This window comes from Serinus canaria, chromosome 9 (genome assembly GCF_022539315.1).
Source record: "Serinus canaria isolate serCan28SL12 chromosome 9, serCan2020, whole genome shotgun sequence".
In the NCBI taxonomy this organism is placed as follows: domain Eukaryota; kingdom Metazoa; phylum Chordata; class Aves; order Passeriformes; family Fringillidae; genus Serinus; species Serinus canaria.
This window is the reverse complement of record NC_066323.1, coordinates 21,125,541-21,147,574: the sequence shown is the minus strand read 5'-3', so window position 1 is coordinate 21,147,574 and position 22,034 is coordinate 21,125,541. Positions and strand designations below refer to the sequence as shown.

Genomic DNA, 22,034 nt, shown 5'->3' with positions numbered 1-22,034 from the left:
TTAAACCACATTCTACTTCAACTGGTGCTAAGCTAATAGTTCATCCATACCTTTGGCATCTGCTGAGTTATTTTGGCCAGGTTTTGTCCTTTCTTTCCAATGATGAAACGATGAAGCCAAGAGGGGGCTGAGACCGAGGAGACGGTAAAACTGTTGGCCTGAGAGACAGAGAAGCTGTTGATGGACAGACTGAAAGATGCCTTCACAAAAATTCATTTCCAATTCCCATGCTGCACCCTCATTGTTAAGTTCTAAGCTGCATCTCTGACAGCCTGACAGAGACCACCCCCTTCCACCAGTCAGTGCCCAGGGATGTATCTTTGTGTAGCCCATCCAGTCAATACCTTTGCATAGACTTCAGTCAATGCTTGCCCAAGCTTTTCAGGCTCGCCTCGCAGTATCACCGTCTCCGAGCTGCTGTCAGTGGGTGGGATCTCGACAGAGACTCCAGTTTTCTCCAAGATCTCCTGCAGGGAATTACCCTTGGGGCCGATGACATACTTGTGCTGGGACTTCTTCACCTCCACAGCGATGGTAGTAGTCTTCTTTTTCTGTAGGAGCAGAGGCACTGGAGCATCAATCACAAGGGAGCAGGGAAGGACAAAAGTGAAAGGAAGAGACACAAGATGCAGTGAAGCTCAGCACCCAGGAAAGATCAAAGCAACGGTGAGCACAGGAGTTCTGCAGTACCCTAGCATCTTTGGGACCTGCCTACAGAAAGCCCTAGTCTCAAAAATTGACAGGTGAAATAGAAAAATTCTGTTTAAGCTCCCTGGGACACTACATGGAAGAGACCACATACACACCCCTGCTCTTGCACAATGCCCAGCTGTCCCCAGGCAGTGCTGTAACGCAACGTCACCTATAAGCTGATTATCTGTGTTGAAATTCAGGCTGGTACAAATGCAGATGTAACCATGAGGAAAAACAGACTAACAACCCACAACAAGGATATTCACAGTGTCGCTAGCAATGGAAAATAAACTGAAGTGAAATTTACTTTTTAGCAACTTCTACTGATGTAACAATTTTGATACTGTCAGTTGGCCACACTGTAGCCTTCACACTTCCCTCCTTCCTTTGCAGCACCTGTGAAAACACGCACCCAGAGAGCTTTGTGGTCTGCTAATTTCCATTACACAAAAAAGCAGGAGATCTGTCACCTCCCCAGCAGAATCACCCCAAGTCCCACACTGCTGAGCAAGGAAATGGTAAGACCCAGGTCCATGTACTGCAAGGGCTGCTGAGCAAGAGCTGACACAAGGAGTATGCAACTGAGGGACGTACAGAAGTAGAACAAGAAGGGAAGAGGGGCTGTGAGCAGGTCGGGGGAAGATGGGAAGCTCTAGGGACCATCCATACCTTCTCCTCATAGATCTTCTTAACACGAGCCACAGCCTGGGCCAGCTGTTCCTTCTCCCCTGTGAAGACTATCTCTGTCTTGTTGACGCTGGGCGGGGGAATGTTGATGCGTGTCCCTGTCTCCTGCATGAGCTCGCTCACCAGCTTGTTGTAAGGGCCAGCAATGAAGGGATGGTACACCTTCTCCACATCCAGCCGTTCCACAGCACGCTTATCCTACAAAAATCCAGAACAGCCCTCAGTGGAAACTTCTGGTGATATTACCATCTCTGCCACATACAGCTGAATACCCAGTGCTGTCTTGCTTGACACCCTAGCCCAAGCACCTTTTCCAGTTTGCAGGCTCCATCCCCAAACACAGCTGTTCCCAATTTATGATTTTTGCCTCTAATCTCCTGTCTTATCTCAGCTGGCATCTACTATGGTTCACTTCAAAATATGAAAAGTGCTTATCTGACTTCAGAGACAGACAAAAGGGACAAGCAGAAGGTGCAGAACCTGGAAACAGTGCTCAGACAGCCAGTGGAATGGTATACATCTCTGTTCAGACTAACAGTGTTAGCACTGGCTGTGGCCATGGTGGCTACAAACATCTAATATACCATGGAGAACCAAAATGGCCGTTCAGATAACAACATGAGAGATATCACAGGACTGAAGTACCTGCTCAGCAGAGATAAGCAAGATCTCGTGTCGGGCCTTTTCAATCCCTTCCTTAGTGCCAGTGATCTTGATCTGGTTGCTGGGGTCATCTGGGCGGGGGATCTGGATCTTGGTTGCAGTTTTGAGCTCCAGGTCCTGCAGCTTCTCACCATTCTTTCCAATGACAAAGCGGTGGTGCTCCTTGGGGATGGCAACTGTCGCTGAAGCCTGCAATACAAAGGCCAAGCACCTATGAGAGCCCCTGCCTGTACAGGGAAAGCTTTTCGGGGCTGCTTAGTGCTACAACTCAGGAGAAAACACAATGTCTTCTAGCACATCCATCTAGCACAAGACTGATACTCTGCCAGAGGAGCTGATTTAAAGTGCCTGTATTCCAGGAGTCTAAACCCCACTATTCCCTAAAAAACCTTCTGTTTTCCCAGGACCAACACTCTGAACAAGCAAAAGCCTTCAGGCACAGATGAGGAGGTGTCTATGCTCCACTGTCTCACAGTCTCTCAGCACCAGAGAACAACTGGGATGACAGCTCTGGGGTAGAGTTTATCTGAACTCTGATATCTGCTGCCAAGGCTACAGAGAAGAAGACATAGCCTGACTCCTAGGAAACTGAAATTCAACACCAGAAACTTATTCCAGCAGGCAGACAGCTCAACTATGTTTACCATTACTGAGTGCTAAGGTGTCTTCAAAGCAGCACACATTGCTTCAGGGACTGCTTTTCTCTTGAAAAAGAGGGGTCTCCAGAACTTTTCTCAATCTAGCATTAAAGGGCTGGCTTGTAACAGGGATTCTTGACTTCTAACCTTCTCAATAAGTTTTTATTGAGAGCTTAGGATAGCTGCTATGCTCTTATCCCAGTGAATATGCAACTATTAACTAACTCGATACTTACAATTCAAGCTACAATGGAAAAAGAAATAAATCAAATAAAATCAGATCACTTGGTGTGACTCTTCAACTTCCTGTTGACATACTGATGCCAGCCAAGTCTAGGAGAAGTTGCAATACAGACACACCTTTCAGACCTGGGGCCAAGTAGGAGAGATATTTGAGGACAGTGGGGCATGAATCTGTGGTAGTACAACCTAAACTATTTTTTCACATGCACATTATGTAGAGTTTGTCCCTTTTTTGTCCCTCTGGCAGGGTATGACACATGGGCTGAACAGCACTGAGCAGACATGGTATTAACTACTGCATTAACTACCTTGGACATCACACTTTAAAACAAACCATGACACCTGGCTATGATGAATCTTAACGAGAAATACAATTTTGATAATGAACTCAAGAACCTAAAAGTAAGAAATCAAAATGCAGAGGACTGAAAGGAGAAGCAACTGAAACAAGGAGTCTGTAATTACTTACCAATGGGGCTCAAGTTACACAACTCAAAACCCCAATCTGAAACTTCCAGCATTTGGCAGAACTCCCTCTTCTCTACTTTTCTTTCTCCCATCCCTCCACATTCTTCTCTGAAAGACTTCAGAGAAAGCACCATTCTGTTCTCACACACTATGAATTTTGCGTGAGGGGCCTGAACCCTGCCAGCACCAGCACCTCAGCACAAAGTCACAGGTTGAAGACTCCACCCTTCATGCAACACCATGGCCTGTAATTAGCTTTGAACCCTATTTTAAGCCTCATTTCCATTCCAAATTGCCAACTGTATGCTTTGAAAATATATGGCAAAGCTGAATTAGTCATCTAATAACACCTCTTTGGCTTATAAGCACACACACCCAAGGGTCTCAAAGCATTCAGGAGTCTTGGGGAAGAGCAAGAATCAAGTGAGAAACAGTTAGCTGCCCTCACCTGAGTCTGCAGCCGAGCAACAATTTCCTTCCGAGCCTTCATGACTGCTTCCAGCTTGCCAGAGACCATGATGGAAAGGCCCTGGTCCTTTGCCAGAGACAGCTCCAGGTGAGCTCCTGTCTTCTGCATGATGTCAAGGCAGATCTTGGCCTGCTCCCCTTCTCCAAACTGATTCATGTCCTTGTATTTCCTCTCCTCCAGCGGCACATGGAACACCTGCTCAGCCACAGACACAAAAAAGAGCACAGCAAGCTGTCAGTGTGCTTTTGCCTGACAGTTCCTCTCTCTCTCAAGGCTATACAGGACATTCATGGCAAGCTGACCTCCCAGGTTTGTGCAGCACATCAACCAGCTGTGCCCAGGGAAGTGCAGGAGCACTTCAGCAGTCAGTCTGCCCCACACTAGGACTCTTCCTAAAGGGGGATTAGCACTCACTACAGGAATTCTGCAATCCTCCCTCTGGGCCTGCTTCAGCTATTTGTGGAACAGGGATGCAGAGCTCCTTCTGGACAGTTTTCCAACAGATCCCTCCCCTACACTCCAGAGCAGTCCTAGCTCTCAGCTGCAGTTCCAGGGTAAAATACAACAAAGAGGCTGAAATACCAAGGATTTCATACTTCAGGGAATGCTTCACTTCACCTACTTTGGGGAGTGGGGAAAAGACAGGAGATAAGACATCCACTCCCACCAACCTGAGTGATAACAGAAGCCTTTATTGGTCGAATTTTGCTCCAGGGACCAGCAGGTTCCTGGGCAGCTTCCAGACATGGTGCTTTCTCAGGGAGTGGAGGGAAGGCTTCCTTGTAGGTTGGAGGATCATTCTCTTCTTCAGAGTTTAAAGCTGTAACTGGAGTAAAGCAAATAGGGCAAATGAGTCACTTTCCCTGCAGAAATCCCCCTGTTCACAGGCAGTGCAATTGTAATTAGGCACCACTAACAAGGGAGAGCAAATGGCTTGTGCCTTGCTATTAATCCTATTACAACTATGCCTATGGGGCTGCCAAGTCTGGAGCACGACTGACATCAGCATTGCACAGACTGCAGTGGATGCCACAAACCACCAGCCTTGTCTGAGCTGGCACAGGGGGTGCAGGGAGTGAAAAGCACCTTATTGCCAACTCTGTCAAGAGGAGTTCAATTAGGGGAAAACAGGCTGAGCTGAAAGAAGTGAAAGGACCAAAGGGTACAGGTCAGAAGGGGATAAGACAAACATAAGCTCAGGGAAAAGGCAGAGAAGGACTATAGTTAGGGCAAAGTCTAGGGAAAACCTGTATGCCTGTACATTATGTTTGACTCACTTGTGCACTGGGCCATACCAAACGGGGCAGCTCACAGCTGGGAATGGATGCCAAAGCCCACCACAGAGTCAGTTTGTATGGTTAGTGACCACCCCCAGCACTTGGCTGAGCAAAGGGTGCAAATGACAGCCCAGCACACTGATCCATGAGGCTCTCGTGCAGCTCAGCACTCCACTCTTGCATGTGCCTCATCCCAGGGCTGAGAGCACTGCTAGCCAGAACTCTCTGAAGTGTTCAGGCCCATCTCCTCACAGCCCTGCATTGTGCAGCACCACCACTGTGCTGCTGGGGGAGGAAAGCTAGTCTGGCAAAACACTAATTTAGGAAAGGGAAATGCACACTTTTGGGGAACCAGACACATGGAGTGAGCTTAGGTAAGAGGTCTGTGCAGTCTGGATCTAGAGGCACATCACAGGCACTCACCTTTCACTTGCTGCTGGGCCAGGCCGCTGCGGTGTTCAGCAAAGCTCTCCTGGGTCAAAACTGCCACAGAGCTCATTGTCGACTTCCCACCCACACACAATCCGGGTATGCCACTGGAAGAGATGGAAGTGGCAGCAGTATTACCAACACCAGCCAGGGTGAACAAAGTCAGTCCAGGAAGACAAAGTATATGTTACTGAGCACTCTTCCAGTCTCCCTCTTGAAAAACACCCCCAAGGCCCATTGGCTGCCTGATTTCCTTGTTAAAACAGACAGGAATTTTGGGGGGATTGGTGGTCACCAAAACCAGAGCTCTTACCTAACAAGGCAGAGGATGTGTAACCTAAGAAGGTCACTGGAAAGGGGGACACCACAAATTTTTAAAGCATACTCTGATTAACTTAAAGTACAGTCTCATTAATCTATTAATTATTAATGGTGTGCAATTTTTACGTGAGTATGTGAATGTCTGGACAGTCAGTCCAAGACCATCATGTACCCCTAGAGATAAAAGAGAAAGGACCAAGGAAGCTGTTTCCTCTTCATGAGAAACTTATTTAGGTGCCTGACTTTAGGGAGACACTCAGAAAGCCACTCTGACTAGCAAGCTCAGCAACAGCAAGATCTTTGGCTCCCCAGAATAAGAACTTACCAGCTAAATGGTCAGTAGCCAGAGAGTCCGTCCTGTAAGCTGCCTGTTTGTCAGCCTGCCAGCTTTTGCTGTAGAGAAAAAAAATTAATTAAAATAAATAAATTAGGTCCAAGACAACAGAAAACATGATATCCCTCTTACTGTGACTTCCAACAGAGTGCTGCCTGTAGCTTTCAAAGCTGCACCTTATCCAAAACACTCTCATACCCAGCTGCATCTCCCCACACATGACACCTGTTAGATTTTACTAGGTATGCCACTATCTACTCCAACTTCACAGCAGGAAGTCTGGAGTAGTTACTCTTTCACCACATTGACTACAAGAGGAGACATCCAATACCAAGCAAAAATATACTCAATTAATAGCAGATGTTCAAACCATGAAATTTCAGGGTTGCAAGCAAGACCTTCTCTAGTCAGAAGAGACTAACAACCTGAAAACCTGCCAACAACACTGCCATCAGTCACAAGTTAGGAATGTAGTTCAGTGGAGCTTGGGTGAATCAACACAGACATCCTCACAAACTAAGGCAAACACTCAGGGCTCTCTACACTCAACTGCTGGGCAGTCCAGCTCTGCAGTTTTTATTGCAATAAGATCATGCACCAAGCACTAAATTCTGTCTCGAGGCCTAAATCTGAAAGTTTGAAGAAGAGAATTTACACTGGTTTACATGGACTATTTTAAATGTGTACAAAAGGCAGAACCAGGAAGAAAAATACACTGCTGGGAAAGGATTTCCATCTCCTGAACCTGGATCTGCAGATTTATTGAAAAAATGCTTAGGAATACAAGTGAAAAAGCAAAAGTCAGTACAGTACACACACTGTCAGTTGTACAATATCCACACCCAAAGTCCCCCAGAGCTGTTCTGTGTGCTTCTGCAGAGCTTGCACTCTCCTAAAAACCCAGTGCCTCTGCCTGCTCATGGGACAAGAGGCTCCTCTCCCACACACACCCTGCAGTGCTGCTTGGACCATCTTCTGTACAGCTTGATTGCTTTTCAGAAAAGTGACAGTTGCCATCTCTGACATTCCAATATGTTAGAAAAGGCTCCAAAACCAGGCTCACTCCTAAAAACGGTGTTGCTGATGGGTTGTCTCATTTTATGCTAGAGCTGTGACGCAGTAAGGGAGGCTGATGATGGCAGAAGGAACGGAGGGAAGAACAGAGAAAACTGTGATGCAACAGAGTCATACAGGCCTGATCTGCACCTCAGCCAAGGCCACTGTTTTCCCCTACCTCAACATGCGTTTAACAGGCAGAAGGCAGCACAAACTGTGCTGTCAGAGCAATAGAGCTAATGCTGCAATTAATCCAGGAATGAGGCAGCAGGTACTGGGACAGCCAGTCATGCTGCTGAAGTACAGCTGCTGCAGCAATGCAGATCTCTGCAAGGCATTTGCTGTGTACAAAAAGGGTGGCTAGCAACCTGATCTTGAAGAAATCTTCTTGCTGTCCAGGGTTACACCACAGTGTAAGACATGGTTACGTGTCCATGCTACATGCCTGTGCTGCTCAAGCTGCTGCAGATCCAAGGAAAGCAAGTTACTGCCATGGCACCTGTTCCAGACTATCTCACCAAGGCTTGCAGACTCTGTGGCAGCTCCTCCAGCCCCTTGGGTTACTAAGGAGGGTGCCACCACCTTGTGGCAAGCTCCAAATGAAGGCAGGAGGGAGAAGCATGCTAGACATCACAAACAGCTGTCAAGCTCTGGCCAGAACCTTGCTAAAGGCAGAGATGCACTTATAACTCTCATTTCTCCAGAAAACACCACCTGGCTGATCTTGCACATATTTTCCTCCTTAGTGGAGGAGGGTAAGGCTAAGAAATAAGGGAATGACACCCAATATAGCACCTACTTGAAAGACTCAACCTCAAGGCACAGCTGCTGGTTTCACTGTGTACACACCAGCTGCAAAGATCCTCCTTGCAGCCTCCACCTTAGAGAGCAGACATTCAATGCAAAATCAAAGGGCAGCATTTATCCATATGAATTTCTGCTTCGTCACCCATACAAGAAGCTAAGAACAAATACTCCTCATCTCCAGCAATTCCAAGCATCTGGTATATTGTAGGCCTCAGGGATTCATCTCTGGCCAAAACCAGAGGCAACCATTAGAATGGTATTTTAAATGTAACATCAAAACCAGCAGTTCAAGCACTGCATTTGGATCTTACACCTCCTTGGCTTCCCACTTAGGTTTTGAAACTAAGGTTACAGCTACGTCATGCCAGCATGGAGCTGACTGGGTCAACAGGTTTCAAACTGCCTGGTTGATACACTACCTGTAGCGCTGGCCTTGTGCACCAAATAAAGTTACAGAAGTCTAGAGCACACTTCAATAAAGAGGACGAATTCTCGAATAAAGAGAAACATCCTAAAAATAACCTTCAGCAATGGCCAGACCTAATCACACGGGAAACATTTGTATGAAAAGAAACAAAGGCAAAGTCATGAGTTACACTGCCAACACAGTCAGCTCTTGTGGATGGAAATGTCAGTTACATGTTATTTAAAAGTATACTTAGTAAAAACACTATTACTTTGTTAATGCAGTGCAGTGAGAACCACACACAGCAACAGGGCTGGGCTGGTTGCGGTAGGCACTGTCCTCTGTCAAACGTTCACACATGACAGGCCAACCTCCTGGTTGATGAGTGGACACCGATGAAAATACTTGCTTTCTGAAAACCGGCGGGCTCCCTCCGAAACTGGAGGCCCAGGCCCCCTAGTTTTGAGGGAATCACGCCGACAGACAGCTGCTGTGTGGCAGAACGCAGTCTCCCTTCGTAGCGATTCCCGACTTAATGCATCATAGAGTGCAACACGACCGCAGCCCTGGCCGCGGGCAGCCCTGACCCATCCCCCATGTTTACTCTTCCACTAGCGCCGGCCCCGCCACCGCGTCTGGCCCCGGACAGGAGGAGCCCTGTGGCGGCCCCGCCACCGAGGACGTGCACCCGGCCGCGTCCTGCTGGCCGGCCCGGTGGGGCAGGCAGAGATGGCGCCTCTGAGCGGGGCTGGGAGAGGGGCAGAGCCGGGGCTGTCTCCCGCGCGGGGCTGTCTGCACCCAGAGCCTACCCAGGCCCGCACCGCCACCGTGACCCCGGGGCAGGGGCACGGGGCCGTCTGTCCGCTCGGCCCCGCCGTGCCCGGCCGAGGGGCGGGGGAGCCGCCAGGCCCCGCGGGCCCTGCCGGGCGGGCGGCGCCGCCAGCGCCACCTCAGCACTGGCGGCACCGGGGGCGGGGCGGCGGGGCGGGGCGGGGCCCTTAAAGGGCCCGGCGGGCCCCGCTGTCACCGCGCCCCCCGCGGGGCCGAGCGGGAGGGGGCGGCGGGGGCGCGCCCAGCGTACCAGGACCGTACGGGAACGGGGTCGGGGCGCGGCCAGTGCCACGGGGCAGCTGCAGCCCCAGCTCCGGTAGCCCCAGCCCGCCGCAGCCCTGTGGGTTGCAGGCCGGGGGCGGCCGCATCAGGCGAGCGGGGGGCAGGAGCTCCCGCGGGGCCCAGTGACAGCCTCGCGCGGCTCAGCGGCCGCCGGAACGGTGCTGGTGGAGGGCAGGGCGGCGGGCACGGCCAGCTCCGGGTCCGGCGCTGGCACCTCCCCCCACCGATGGTGGCCAGGGCGCTCGTCCTTCTGTAGCCACGGCAGGAGCGGAGCGCTGGGCCCCGCGGCAGGCTGGGCTGCCCGCCGCCGGCGCTCCGCGGGCTGACCAACACTAGACGAGCGCTCGCCTCCGGCCGCTTTGGCTTCTATCAGAATCAAACCCTAAGACGGCCGGGAAGGGCACGGAGCCGCCTCGGTCTGCGCCACTAACCCTCTCCCACCAACGACGGGATCCACGCCGCGCCTCGGCCCGGCCGCCCCCTCCCCAGACAGCCGCGGGGCCCGGCCTCCCCATCGGCCCAGCCCCACTCGCCGGCCATAGGCGGCAGCTGCTGCCGGCCGGCACAGCCATGCCACCGCCGTCCGAGGCCGCGCCGCGGGGCCAGACTTTTCCCCACCTCCCGCCGCCGGATGCCCTCCCTCGCCGGACTTTGCCCTGCCCGGCCCGGCCGGCGGGAAGTTAGCACGGACTTTCCAGGCAGCGCCGACACGTCGGTGCCCTGGGGAGGATGCAAGGCCGCCTCGGGCCGGGCCGGGCCTCCCCGCCAGCCTCCACGTCGGCGCCGTGGCCGCGGCGGAGGGGCCGCCCCCCGTCCCCCGTGACTCACTCCGGCCGGTGCCCGCTCGCCCGCCCTTCTGGAGAAACGGAGCGCTCCTGGGAGAACAGCGCGGCGCCCGCCCCGCCGCCTATATAGGCCGGGCCGCTGCCAATCCCCGGCCCGCACGTCAGCGGGACATGCCCCTTGCCGGCGGGGCCGGCCCGCCACGCGTGCCCTGCGCCGCCGGGGACGCCCCGCTGCGGCCGAGCGGCCCGGGAGCCTGCGGCTCTGCTGGCGGCCCTACTCCCGCACGGCCAGGGAAGCGAATCGCGGGTGGCTACCTCCCGCTCTGCGCCCTCGGCACCGCGCTGTCGCCGGCTCCCCGGCTGATATCCGCGGTACAGGCCCTTTGCACCTTTCCTGCGGATTCACCGCGGAACGCACCGCCCGACCGCAGCCGAGCGGCAGAGGGGGCTGGGGTTGCTGTAGCACCGAACCGCCCGCGGGCTCTTACCTAGCCCCGCGACGGCCCCAGAGCTCAGGATTACCCCTGGTTTCACGCAGGGTTAGTGAGCAGTGGCTCATGAGGGCTCTGATCAGCCTGAAAACCACGGCTTAGAGAAGAGAGCGAAGAGCTGGGGCTCCTGCCAGGTCCCGCGAGTGGAGAGGGACAGCGAGGCCCCAGCCCCAAGAGGCCCCCCTTGATCCACCTCCTCCTGCATACACTGTATCAGAGCAGCAGCTACCCGAAGTGAGGCTGCAGGCAGGCAGAAGGGGCAAGGTAAGAGTACGAGAAAAAAAAAAAAAAAAAAAAAAGAAACAAAACCATAGAAAACCCCCAAAACCACAACACATCCACTATCCCCCAGAAAAGTTGGGGGGAAATAAAAAGTACCCCTCTTCTTATTCCTGCCTCTAATTTGGAAATAGGGAAGAGTGAAGGAGGGGAAAGGCAAGCCAGCAAGCACAATACCATCCTGCATAGAGGATGTTTATTACTTTGTGCAAATAGATGTTTTTAATTATTAGCTCTGCACCCTCAGGGAACCAAGGAAAAAACCCTGTCACATTCCCATCACTGTAAAAATACATCCAATTTGAACGGATTTTTGCATTAGCTCATTTTCCTACACGGCATTAATCTTTCTCATAATACACAACTTACACTTAGTGACTGGTTTTCTCATTCCCACCTTGAGTGAGAGCACTCCCAGATCCTAGCAAACCAAACGAAAGCTGCTCTGTGGAGCTCTGACCACAAAAATCTGAGGTCTTTGGGTTAACTGCTTTTGAGTACATGCAGTAAATTTTAGACATTTCATGCACTGTATTTATGGAAACATGGATGGTATTCAGCCTTTAGTAAAATTATTACTTATTAGTAAACAAGAGTAGATTTCTCCATTTCTCCTCTTTTTATCTTAAGACTGTGAGGACATCATGAAAACGCTTGAATTTTCTGACACAAACAATTTATAACTATAAATAAAGATACACTTGTGGGTGAAATCCGGAAGTCTGCTGAACAGAGAACAGTCATCAAGAACTGACACCATGGCCAGGCACCTCTGTGATCTCCTCCCCCAGCCTAGGCACGGGGTTCTCCACAGAAAGGCAGTGACCACTGCTGCCACGTCACATCTGCTGCAGGAGCTGGCTCTGGCTGCTCTGACACAAACCACCTGGGCTGTGGATGCCACCAGCACCCCTAAGGCCCCCCCTAAGCAGGCTGCTGCCTACCAAGGCATTCGGTGGTTCATGCAAAAGCAGAGCTCCAGGGACCAGGGCAAACCCCAGCACCTCCAGACTCTGGGCAGCCGCTGCACTGCAGGGTGTTGCAATTTGGAACTCAGACCCTATTTAAGGTGCAGGATGCTTTTCAGATGCTTTTGCTCCCTCGTGTTTATCTCCCCAGTGCAAAGCTCCTCTCAACACTCCAACTTCCAATTAACTCCAACATGAGCAAGTACCACGATCCCCTGTGCCAGGGAACCAGAGAAGCATCACAACCTCCAGCCTACAGCATCACCCCAAGGCACCAACATCATCGTCCTTAACTCCACTTCATTATCTGGTTTAGCAGGGGCCCTCTGTGGGGACATGCCACCTTGTGCCTCTGGGATAACAGCATGGCTCTCTCCTGCTTTCTCTATACAGTGCTGCTGCAGCCACGGATTGCCAGATCATTATGGATTTTTAGCTTCACTCACAGCTACCTCTCCAGGTCTGCTTAAGAGGCAATCCTCCTCTGCCTGTTGCTCTTCCTTTATTTGTAGTTGCAAGTGGTGGGAGGGAAGTCTGCTAGTCCCAGAAGCTACTGGAAGGCCTGGAGCACCTCACTGTGTGCCACCCTCAAATAATGATTTCTGCTGAAGGAAATGTGTCACAGGCTGTTCTCCTTAGAGGAAGATCTTCCACAGGGAAAGAGGTGTGTGTATGGGGGGAAGAGCTCACCTTTCCTCCCACATTCAGTAAGAGCTTAAGTGCAATATACTCTGCATGGACAAAAACACATTTAGAGGGTGCCAGGAGGCTTATTTCAACCTCCTGCTCCCACTAGCACATCAACCATTCGTGTTCCATCCCATACCTTTTCTTCAATGAGGCTATGGAGTCTGGGCAGAGATGGGTTTGCTTCAGGTCTGTTCTGTCTACTTACTGGCCCAAAAATGCAATATCCCATTAAAAAAAAAATTAAAAATACAATTGTCATGGAGATGTGTGTAAAATGGCTACTCTACAAGCCAGGTGCAGGAATTTTTGGTAGCATAGGGTAATGGAGACAGAAGAAGCTACCCAACCCCTTGACAAACACTAACTTACCACGCTCCCCTAAGCAACCTGTATTTTGGCAGCATTACAATAGGCCCAAATTTCTTGACTAGTTAGAATAAAGGAAAAATAATCCTCCCAAAGAGAGCACCAAAGAGGGGCAGAAAGGGTAAAGGATTGGGCAGTATGTAGTTTCCATGGCTTATCAGACTGGCAGCTCAAATCACCAGTCTGAGGGAGGACAGGAACGGGACCAGCAAAAACATCAAACACACTGAGAGATAAAAGTAACACAGAACTGGTTTGGGGCTTGTTTTTTTTGGAACATGTGTTCACCCATGTGAAGGCAAGGTTGAGGAATTAAGAAGCTTTCCATGATCACTTCACCCCAGAGCTCCTGGGGAAGGGAAAGGAAAGTGCACCTTAAACTACTGGAGCAAAAAGGCTGGTCTTTCCTGGCACATCTACCCTCGGCTGAGCTGGGATTTTGCAAAGCATTTCTTCTAGCCTATTCGTATTTTCTGTTGTTATAACAGAGCCCTATTTTTCCTGCCAGAAACCAAAAGCCTTATTTGGAAAGCAACCCAAGTATGTTCCAAAGAGTGTGTGCTGTGATTTTATTTCCTGTTAAATATAACTCCAGATTTCTAAAACAGTACAAATAAGCACCCTTTTTGTACTCTGGGTGCTTATCCCACACCCTCAAGTCAGAGAACACCACAAAAGAGCTACCCCCTGAAAGCATCCATTTCAGCACATGCCTTGCCAGTGGCATTAAGAGAAAAGGGTTGGGGGTATACTTTGCATCACACTAGAAAAAGCAAGCAAAAGAGGATTCAGGATGCAGGGCATTTGTATGGCAGAGAGTACTGAGGTTCCCAGCCAACGCAGGATACGTGTCTCAGCTCCACAGCTATCGCTGTGGCTCACCAGGGGATCTTCCAACAGAACATTTGCATTTCTACAGAAAATCTCTGTTCAACTGAAGTTAGGAGTCAAACTATACAGATAGTTCTGCTAAGAGAATAAAAAAAAGTTTTCTCATAAGAAATGACTGAACATGAGCCCACATTGATTATGTCTCTGACTTTGAGACTAGTTTTTACTTATTTACCACGAGGAAGAAAAGTTTCAGGGATGTGCAAATCAGACCCCTATCTTCCCCATTCACACATCAGTGCTGGGAAGAAAAGATTCTGTAGGTTAAATTCTACCCCTTGGCTGTACTTAATGCAGCTCCACCATCTTCAGAGGCCCACTGTAAATACCCAATTATAGGTAGAATTATAGGTAGAAAGAGAAAAGTCTACCCAAGGCTAGACACTAATCCCAGCTCCAACCACTTATGATACTGTGAAGAGAGGGTAGTGGAAGGAAGATCCTGTGTGTGTTTGTCTCACACAGGATCTGTGGTATAAAAGAGAGGGTCCCAGGTGGGTGCAACACCATTTGCCTTTCTCCCGGTAACCTACATTGTTTATTGAGGGCAATGCTCTTGCAGGAACAGAAGAGCAGCCTGGATATTGAAGGAAAATGACAAACCTCGGCAGGGCTCTCAGGCAAATATGGGTCTTTTAAAGACTTATTTCATGGGCACTCTGACAATAAAATCATGCAACCATCAGCTAGCAAAGAATATATACACTGCCCTTCCTAGGCTATCACAGGGTGCTCTATAACAAGGGGCATGCAGAATAGGTAGGAAGAACAGGAGCAACTTACTGGTGTGACAGAGTTCTAGAGTGAACAAGGAGCATCAGGCCTTCTGACTGCAGAGGGAGGAAAAGCTGCTGGCTTTACACAGGGACACAGAGAAAATGAGATTTAATGGAAAAAAAAAAAACAGTAAAGAGACTCAAGCTCTGCTCTTAGATTTGCTGCAGATTTGGTCAACTGACCAGGAAAATTCTCTTGGTTGCCCTGGCTGTGCATACACACACAGAGCATCTTGATTTTCTCTGTGGACTTGTGATTTCATTTCAAGTTGTCCAGAATGCTGTGACCCTTGGATGGCAGGTGCTGTGACAAAACAAATGCCTTTTCAGAGATGAGGAAGAAAAAATAAATAAAATAAAATAAAAAAAAAAATCAATGGACAGTTTAATAAAATCAATTCAAAAGCAAAGCAGAAGGAAGCTGCAGAGGACCAATCTGTGTCTGCCCTTCCACTTGCACTGTGAGAGAAATCTGATTTAACATAAACGTGGCTTTCAAGAAGTTGCTAAGGAGTAGAAGCAAATTTCAGATTCCTGGCCTTGGGGAGCCAATAAACATTTTCATGAGGAATAAACAGGAGGGATAAAGTAAAATACAGTATCTTTCAGTTTCACAGTAAAGCAAAACACTGTTTTGACTCAAAATGGAAAAAGCGATTCAGAAAACAAAGATTCCAAATATATTGCCTGGAAAGTGGGAACAGCACAGAAATCACAGAAATTCAGAATATCTGGCAACTCATGGAGGTCAGAGACTCTGGGGCCTGCTCAAAGCAGGGTCAGACCAGGGCATTCATGGCTTTCCTCACTTAGGTCTTGAAAACCTTCTTAGCTGCACAAACTTTCTGGGCAACCTATTCCAATACCTGACTATCGTTACAGTAAAAAAGGTTTCTTACTTGCAGTTAGAATTTCAATGTTGCCTTTTTATGCTGATCTGAACTTGCTTTTTAGTTTAAATTACCACCACACTGCATGCTTATCACTCCCAGGTGCTTTCAGAGTGGTGCTGCAGCACTGCTTGCCATTCTACACTGCAGAAGAACAAAAATCTTCCCCAATCAGCGAGCTGAGAGGTGATTTCCAAAGCCTGCTAATATCCCAGCTACCCAAGAAATGAGGATTTTGGAGATACTGCAGAACAAAGCATGCACTATTTTTTTTCTGTTCTTCAAATGGAAACTTTCACTTTGCTCTCCCTTGGCTACTGGGTTCAAGTTCTTTTGTTTACCTTTCAGTGTCTCCTGATCGCTCTCCATTGGCCACTGCAATATAAAATGAACACGTGGCAATTTTTTTTAAAGAAATGCTGCCAGCAGCTCTCATCCACTCTACATCACCAGCTTGAAAAGGCAAGGAATTTGCAAGCCCTAAACTTACCTCTTTCCACATTAGCTGTCCTATACTTAGAAAATGTGAAGTCAGCTACGTCCCTGAGCTCAAACCTGTCACCAGGCCCACTAAGACCCTCCTCCAGGTAATCTTAAACTGATATTTTGCAGGGCAGAATCAAAGTATTTGCTTACAGCAGTTTATAAAGACAACAACAACAACCACTTCTTTTCATATTAATTGGATAAATACATACACAAAATAAAGAAAAGAAAAAAGAACAGTGGCAAACTAAATGAGACCTCCCCAGTGCCACTTTTCAGGGCAGGAGCAGAAAAATTGCAACTTAAGCAAAAATGTAAATAGACATTTGGTTTTGTCCACTCTCTTTGGGTTCCAGTTCTTTTTAATCTTGCTTAGCTACTTTGATTTGACATATTATATAAAAAAACCTCAGCAAAGTTGTTCAAGGCTCCTTGAAAGATTTTAAAGATTCCTCAGTTCATAATGTTTATTGGATAACGAAGAGAAGAGAATGCCAGAGCTCCATTTTTATAAACTTCTATGTGCTCTGGTATGTTTTGCCCTGAATTCCAGTTTCCCAAGTCACATGGCTTCACGAGACTCTCTAATTCTGTAAATTTTATTTTTCTTTATTTCTATCTTTCAGTTGCAATAAGCAGCTTGAAATTACAACCCAGAAAGTCAGCATTATTGTGACAAACAAAACACTTGAAAGAATAAAAGCCTGAAACTTGCAGGGAGGGTGGTGCTTTGTTTGGAGCAGGACAGAACTATTTAAAAATGAAAAAAACCCACCTTTAGTTTGGCAACAATTCATCTGAAAAAGCATAAAAGTAAATATCTGATTCCTACTGCCACTTTGGAAAAGCAATGCTCGGACCCTCACTATTTAAGCACTGCCTTCCCTTTGTCCTATTCATAGCACATGCAACAGGGGCTCAGCATATCCACAGACAAGCACTAATTCCTAATCTCTACTAGGCCAAGCAAAAGGCTCTTCATGTGTTAGACAGAATTACATCACAGTGATCTAAACTGACAGTGAAAAACCCAGACAGTCTTCCCTTCCAAATTTGCAAGGCCACTCTAAGCCTGCTATGAAAGGAGAGAAAGACAGCTAGGGAGAACTCAGAGTAAAACTATTCCCCCTAATTGTTACAAATAATATTATTTTACAGTTAAAACCCCTTTTCATAACTGAATCATTCCCAGTTCTACCCTGCTCATCTTTGGGCTGAACTGGGACAGGACATGAACCATTTTGGGTACAATTTTTTTGTTTTGATACCTCATGCTGCTCAGTCCTCCACCCACTTGGAATGGTGTCCTGAGCAAGATGAGTTTTCAAATAAAATAGAGGGGTAAGGTTTCCTAAATTTGCAAGAACTTCTAGCCCTCTGTAAATACTCACTGCTTGCTCTCATTTTACCCACACCTATGCTGCAAGCAACAGAGCCATCTACTCAGGATTTTAATTTAATGAAACCATTTATAAGAACAAGAGTTAAACCATCACTTTTAAGCTTCTTCAATGCTACATAACCAGCTCTACTTTTAAACAACAGTCATATACCTACAACTTGCTATTCTCCAGCCATTCCAAGGCTCCTGTAAGACCAAACACCTAAATCCCAGCACACTGCACCAACTGCTGAAGCATTCACTTTGAAAACAAAGGCATATGCACTAGCAGGTCAACCATAATACATTCCCATTCCCACTCTCACCCTGCCTGCTCTTGCAGTTGTTCTTTTCAGCTTTCCTTTCAACTGCTCCAGCACAGGTTTATACTCAACTTTATCACTGGCACAGAGATAACAGCAAACTTACTTTCTCCTGAGCAATGGAAACTGCTGGGGCCTGCTGTACAAACAGCAGACCCCTGCTCTCCTCTTTCAGAAAGACAGGAGAAGTCAGGCAGTCCACACCATCTCCAGTGCCCACTGGAGACACAAAAATGTCCCCCAAATTCTGGAGCAAGAAGTAACAAGTCCACTGCAATCATTCCTGGCCTCCTCCCAGAAAGTGGCTTTCCCTGGCTTTGCCTTTTTCCTGCCAGTGGGGAAATGTTAATTCTGTCTCTTACTCTCTTCCTTTTTCCTAACTCAGCCCACGTACCCATCCCATGCCTGAAGTCCCTTTTCTGGCCACACAGCCCGCCCTTGGCTTTGTTTGTCACTCATCTTTGGCAAATATCCAGTTTATTTTGTGAAATATCCAGTTCAATTCCCAGTGCCACAAATGCAGGGATAGACAAAAACACAGGACTACAAAAAAACAGAAGAGAACTAGAAAGTGATGCCACAGCAGGTGGTACCACCTGAATCCAGCAATGGCCATCAAGGCAGTCAGCGTTCCACTGAAAAAAAGCCTCTGCAGATTTTTACAGCAACTTGCAGTAAAACCTTTGAAATACTAGTCAACCAAAACCAGCATGGGTGGGGAAAAGGGACAGAGTGATGCCCATGCTGTGTGCCAATTCCTGGAACCAAGCCTGAAATCTGAATGACGTAAAAAGATTATTTGTTATCCAATCCCTGATGAAAAACATGCCAGAGGTTACCTTTGTGACAGTCAGCTATACCTGCCTCATGGCATTTACTGGGAGATATGATACCAGTTACCTTCCTTTAAAACCAGAATCCTGACATGTGACCTGGGCTCAGACAGCACCTCATGGGCTTTGAGAGAGATCTCAACAAGTAACTATCACACAGAGAGAAGGCTAGGTCCTGCCTCCTCCAAACAGGACTGTAATAGTCATAACACAAAGGGTTCCAAGTCTTTCCTCCTTAAAATCCAGTTATTTGCTGGGATGTTGCTGAATTCAGAGCACACAAGTATCAATTACCATGATATGAGGAGTCCCAGAAACTTTCCTTCACAGGTATTTCTCTTGCAGGTAAAAGATGTGGCACACACATGAGTTATATATGTGTGGATACTTTTACCAGAATCACACTGACATACATTTATAAGCAAGTTCCTTATAGAATTCTGTTTTTTGGTTTTGTTTTGTTTCCAGATTTGAGTTTTTTTTGTTGTTGGGGTCTTTTATTCAGGGTGGAGGGATGGGTGTGTCTCTTTTCTTTCATCAATGCTAAATAAATATATCTGTTCCATCCCCAAACTTTTCCCAAGTGATTCTCTCATCACTGAAAAATTGCCAGTAAAACAGCAAAACTGTTGCTGGAAAACAGCTCCAGACACTGTGCTGTGGAGTTTAAGAGAATCTGGTACTACTTCCATTCTACGTCAACAAGTAAACCAATTTTATTTCACAATTAAATTAAATAGCATCATTTAAAGGAGGTCATATAAATATGCCTCTGCTATTCAATCCTCTCAAAGGCAAAACTTTTCCTGTGAGTCACCATTTCTGTGTGTCTTGCAGCTACTGAACCAATCCCTTCCCTTCTTCTAGGGCTGTTTTTCCACTGAAGTTAAACTCTTTATGATGTCCTCTAGATGAGCCTTCTGTGGTCTATCTTTTCTCTCAGGTTTCTCCCAGATTTTTTCTGCCTGCTGCTTTGCAAGTGCCTCTTTTGTGCCTCTAGCTGGACCTAACTCCTTGCTCCAACCCCTGCTCCTCACAAAAGAGTGACATGCTTCCCTTGCTGCCTCAGCAACACAGCCAGCTCCCCCAGGCCAGGCAGCTGTGGCCAAGGTCAGCCCTCTGCACCCACAGGAGTGCTTACGTGTACTAAAGGTTCTCACACACTAATACATCTAGAAATAAGTTGTAAAATATTAGTAGGTATCATGGAAGCTTGAGAGATTCAAGATTCAACAACATAGAACCAGTTGTGAGAGACAAGTGAAGTCTAGCAGCAGGATCAAAGTATCTCTATTATATAGCAGCTGCCAGAAGTGATTCCTGAACTTCTGCAAGACTGCTGGGAAAATATCAGACCTTGTGTAGTAGAAACACCACAGATCACCTGAATGAAAGACAAATTAACTGTTTCAGCTTTAATACACCTTTTTTATGAAACAAAGAACACTAATCACAGCCTGATTACGCCTCCTTGTTGCAATTAAAACCTTAAATCCTTTGGCAACTCAGTTTTTCCTCTTGCTTTGGTAGAACTTTTCCTCCCCATTTATTGATACAACTTTTTCCAACCTGACTTTCTGATTTCCTCCCACTGAAGTCACACCATGAGAGCTAAGGGCCGACATGAATTCACAGAAGGAAGATGTGGAAAAAAATCACTAGAGTCATTAGGTATTCAAGATTTATCATTTACGATGGGAATGCAAATCACAAGATTTTAATAGACTGTATCCTAAAAATCTGCTTTCTTTTAAAGCTAAAGGGCAAATAAATACAAATATAAATATAAATACAAATCGCTCAGATCTAATTCCACAGCCAGGATAAGCTAGTAACCCAAAATTGTTCTTCTAAACCTAGGAATTTCTAAAATGCAAAGAGCTCTTGAAACAAGCCCTAGATTCTTGACTTAATCACCAGTCTAGCATGAACACCTGGAGGCCAGAAACCACCTCCAGGTGCCCCGAGTCCTCTGCAATCCCTTCCCCAAGAGGCCAGAGCCCTCCCTTCCACTCCAAATGCAGTCTCACAGGCCTCAATAAACATCACAGACCCTGCAGGAACAGCTTCTAGACCAAAGGCCTAGAAAAAACAATAAGTAAAATAAAAAAACATGAGCAAAGCCCAACAAGCTACACAATAGCATTCTGCTTTCAAAGGTAGGGTAATTAGGAAGAGGAACAGAGACTTTATCCCGCAGCTGGGTTTTATTTTCCTGTCTCTTCTTTATCTGTTTTCATATTTTAATACAATAACACCTACTTAATTTCTGCACAGACACATGCTGCAGAAGTTCTGCAGGCCCTGGGCCTCTCAGCACTGTGCTCCTGGACAAGTCAAACTTGTTACCTCCTGGGTGAACACACCTTTCTCAGCCTGCTTTAAAAACCCTGTTGCAACTGCTTCAGTGCTGCACAGAATCCCAGAATCACAGACTGGTTTGGGTTGGAAGGGACCTTAACCATCATCCAATTCCACCCCATGTCATGGATGGGAACCTTGCACTAGGCCAGGCTGCTCCAAGTCCTGTCCAACCTAGCCTTAAACATTTCCAGGGATGGGGAAGCCACCCCTACACTCTGTAGATCTTTCTCAAGACTGTAACAACATTCCCCTAAGGGTTCAAAACACCCATGGCAACACTTGCCAGTCTCATTATTTCACTCTAAGGTTTATTTTATTAGCTCTGCACAATACAGGCCTGAGGATTTCCTTCTGCAAATTCTTGAATACCAAACAAAATTGAACCATTGTTGAGTGAGTTTTTTTCAAAGAGAAACATTTTCATATAAATATGATACTCTACACAAACCCATCTTTGAATTGACAAAGCCCTCCCAGTTATGGTAAGTGAACCATTCACTCATAAGGGAAGGTTTAGATGGGATATTGGGAAGCAGCACAGGCTGCCCATCAGCCACCATCCCTGGATGGGTTTGAGATGTATGGATGTGGGAATGGGTCAGTGGTGAACACAGCAGTGCTGGGTGAAGGGTTGGACTTGATGATGTTGGAGGTCTTTTCCATCCTAAATGATCCTATGATTCTAACCACACACCTGCATTCAGTGTGAATGCTCTGGACTGGTCCCAGTGCCACTGCTGACCACTCTGACCATCTGATTGAGGTGTGATTGGAGGAATTACCCAAATTTTCATTTGTATGCATTTGTACCAGCTTAACAAGCTTCTATACACAAAGAGAATGGTATGCTTTGGAAAAGGCAGTATCACCTGAAATACTGTAACCAGTGAAACATCCCAATTTTCAT

The 22,034-nt window shown here is 47.5% G+C and overlaps 1 protein-coding gene across 2 annotated transcripts in view; it reads right to left on the bottom strand.

The window, feature by feature from the left end:
- HDLBP (high density lipoprotein binding protein) overlaps positions 1–22,034 on the bottom strand; it is a 39,080-nt gene that overhangs the window by 14,718 nt on the left and 2,328 nt on the right. Inside the window, exons 1-9 of one of the 2 annotated variants that reach the window (XM_009089308.4) lie at positions 10,433–10,568; positions 6,214–6,281; positions 5,562–5,674; positions 4,533–4,687; positions 3,841–4,056; positions 2,026–2,232; positions 1,363–1,578; positions 345–551; positions 51–158 (exon numbers count right to left, since the gene is read on the bottom strand). In XM_009089308.4, coding sequence (XP_009087556.1) covers positions 51–158; positions 345–551; positions 1,363–1,578; positions 2,026–2,232; positions 3,841–4,056; positions 4,533–4,687; positions 5,562–5,637 — 1,185 coding nt within the window. In that variant the 5' untranslated portion in view covers positions 5,638–5,674; positions 6,214–6,281; positions 10,433–10,568. Of the gene's footprint in view, positions 1–50; positions 159–344; positions 552–1,362; positions 1,579–2,025; positions 2,233–3,840; positions 4,057–4,532; positions 4,688–5,561; positions 5,675–6,213; positions 6,282–10,432; positions 10,569–22,034 lie in introns of those variants that run through there. The other variant, XM_030226880.2, reaches the window with a different exon arrangement.